The 2,887-nt window shown below is 49.1% G+C and overlaps 1 protein-coding gene across 1 annotated transcript; it reads left to right on the forward strand.

Moving 5' to 3' along the window:
* Positions 1-261: 261 nt before the first annotated feature.
* On the forward strand, positions 262-1,824 carry LOC136543991 (transcription factor WRKY19-like). Its single transcript, XM_066536286.1, has 3 exons — positions 262-539; positions 680-811; positions 1,224-1,824. Exons 1-3 carry the CDS (start codon positions 262-264, stop codon positions 1,822-1,824), a joined length of 1,011 nt encoding a protein of 336 aa, XP_066392383.1.
* The last annotated feature ends 1,063 nt before the right edge of the window (positions 1,825-2,887 follow it).

The following is a 2,887-nucleotide window of genomic DNA, read 5'->3' on the forward strand; positions in this document are numbered from 1 at the left end:
CGTCGCCGTTATAAATAAAGAGGGCAGCTCCCTGCGCCGTTCGCTTCATCACTCCCTCACAAGTCACAAGTCACAACCCAGCCACCCACCTCCGCACTTGCCTCTTCTCTTCTCCCAGCAGCAGCAGCGACACAGTCCTGCGCCAGTGCCTCCAGTTTCGCAGCACCACTGCCATCGTCAAATATCGATCACCACCCGGCGGCCCTGCCATCCGAACCTGCTCTAGCCTGCGCGACAGCATCTGACAAAAGAGGTCGAGCGATGGCCAGCGTCGTCGACGGCAATGGAGGCAGCGGCGGGCTGGTGGTGACGGAGCTGGGCCACATCAAGGAGTTGGTGACGCAGCTGGAGGTGCACCTCGGCGGCTCCTCTTCCGACCTCTGCAAGCACCTCGCCTCGCAGATCTCCTCCATCACCGAGCGCTCCATCAGCCTGCTCATCACCACCTCCAGCCTCCACGGTGCCCGGAAGCGCTCCGCCGACGCCATCCCGCTCAGCGACGCCTCCGACGCGCCCTTCGTCAAGGCCACCAAGAAAAGGTATCCATCGTTGGAGCTTCCCGATTAACAAACAAACATAGAGTTCCTTCGAAAAAATAAGCAAACATAAACCCTCTTAATTGGTCTGTGTTTGCTGAGTTTTTTTTTTCTTCCCCAACTGGTGTTATATTAACTTGCAGGAAGACGATGGGCAAGAAGAGACGTGAGGTGACGATGAGCTCGGCCGGAGGCGGAGCCGATCACCCGGCCGACGACGGCCACAGCTGGAGGAAGTACGGCCAGAAGGAGATCCTTGGAGCCAAGCACCGAAGGTGGCCACTTGACTTACACATCCTCCTATCAAAAGATTTTTCTTTTCTTCTTTTCTTTTCAAGACTCCATAGCCCAATCTCATCTGCACGTGTTGTTTTCGCAAGTGGAATCGAAACCATTTCCTTCTGCTTTCTTATATATATCTGCTTTAGAGTTTGGATGGCGGGGGCGGGGCTGCACTATTGTCTTGCTGAAAAAGTTGCTGCCTCTATTTGTTTGCATGCATGTGTTTGGCCTCCACTTATTACTTGTCGGATGTTCAGGGCAACAGTGATTCATAGTTCAATTTCCAAATTGGATTGGTGATGCTAGTTAATCTTGTTCTGGATGCACAATCAAATTCTCTTTTTCTTCTTTTTCCCAAAGGAAAATTAGATTCAGGAGCTCACGAGCAACATGCAAAATTTCCAGGGCCTACTACCGCTGCACGCACCGGCACTCTCAGGGATGTGCGGCGACGAAGCAAGTGCAGCGCACCGACGAGGACCCGACCTTCTTTGAAGTCGTCTACCTCGGTGACCACACCTGCGTTCAGAGGGCTGCGGCTGCGGCGGCGGTGGCGGCGGCGGGTCAGGCAGCCGCGGACGCGCAGGCGCACGAGCACAACGACAGCCCGGGCACCAGGAGCCTCCTGCAGAGCCTGAGCTCCAGCCTGACCGTGAAGACCGAGGGGCCGGCCGTGGAGCCAGAACAGCAGCTGCTGCTGGGCTGGGACGCGCCCGCGCCCGCGCCCTTCTGCTTCTCCTCCACGCCGGTGACGGCGAGCGGGTGCCTTGTACCGGAGCACAGCCCCTTCTCCGCGCCGTCGACGTCCGACAACTGGGGCGTGTCCCCGGCTACCTCGGACTCCAACCGCGTCGTCTCTTTCCCGCCTTTCGAGGTCGCCTTGTACCGGAGCAGCAGCTGCGGCGACGATGTGCAGTTCGGGTTCGAGGAAGTCATGTCAGCGCTCGACAGACCCGACGGGTTTCTCGACGACCTCGACATCGACGTCCCAAGCTTCTTCGAGTGATCTGAGTACAAGGAGGGAGCGACGAATCTTGCAACAGTGCATGCCCCTTATCTCTCATTTCTTCTGGTCGAGGGTTGCAAAGTAAACAATTTCGTAGTAGGCACTACTCGAAACCGGCTCTTTGTCGAGTGTTTTTAGGTTTGTCGAGTGCATTTTCTTGGACATTTGGCAAACAAGTCCTTTGTCGAGTGCTGAAAAAAAACACTCGGCAAAATAACTGCACTCGGCAAACGATGCAAAAAACACTCGGCAAAGTTTGACACTCGGTAAATTAGAAAAAAAAACACTCGCCAAAACTAGGCACTCGACGAAGAAATATGTTTGCCAAGTGTAATTGGCCGGCACTCGGCAAAGAAATATGTTTGCCGAGTGTTACTATTTGGCACTCGGCAAATAATTTTATATTTTTTTCTCTTCTGACCTTGAAACTTTTTCTATTCTTAACATACAACATGTGGTATTCCATGTTAAAATTTGGTATATCTGTGGATCTGTTTGCTATATTTAATTAATTTATTGTATTTCTAGGAATTTTTTGGTATAAGTCAAATTTGAACCGTAAGTGATTCAAATAATAGAATAAAATGAGTAGAAAAATGATATTCATGTTATTGAGTCCAGTGTGAGGCCTTACTTGGGAAATGAAAAGAAATTTCGGACATCTTGTTAAGGAAACACGACCACGAACGTGTGGCCCAATGGTTTTTAAATTCTAAAAAAACAAACGAAGTCTGAAAATCATGATATTTGTCATGATGTGATGACATCATACGTGGAGGCTGTGATAAAAAATTAAGAAGGTTTCGCATAATTTATCACGTACGATGTTTACAAACCGAAGCATCCCATAAGAAGAATCGTAGTGTTGAGAAGGAATCGGTAAGATTTCGAGTCAAAGTGACGATTGAATTGGGGTTTGACTTTAAAACTTTTTGTATATGTAATAGAGAACATAGATTGTTTCATGTGAAATTTTGATAATTTTTTGGATCTGTTTGATAATTTTAATTTATTAAGTGCAATTATAGAATTTTAATTGATATAAATTAAATTTGTGATGTAA

The sequence above is a fragment of the Miscanthus floridulus genome, chromosome 3 (assembly GCF_019320115.1).
Source record: "Miscanthus floridulus cultivar M001 chromosome 3, ASM1932011v1, whole genome shotgun sequence".
NCBI classification, from domain to species: Eukaryota; Viridiplantae; Streptophyta; class Magnoliopsida; order Poales; family Poaceae; genus Miscanthus; species Miscanthus floridulus.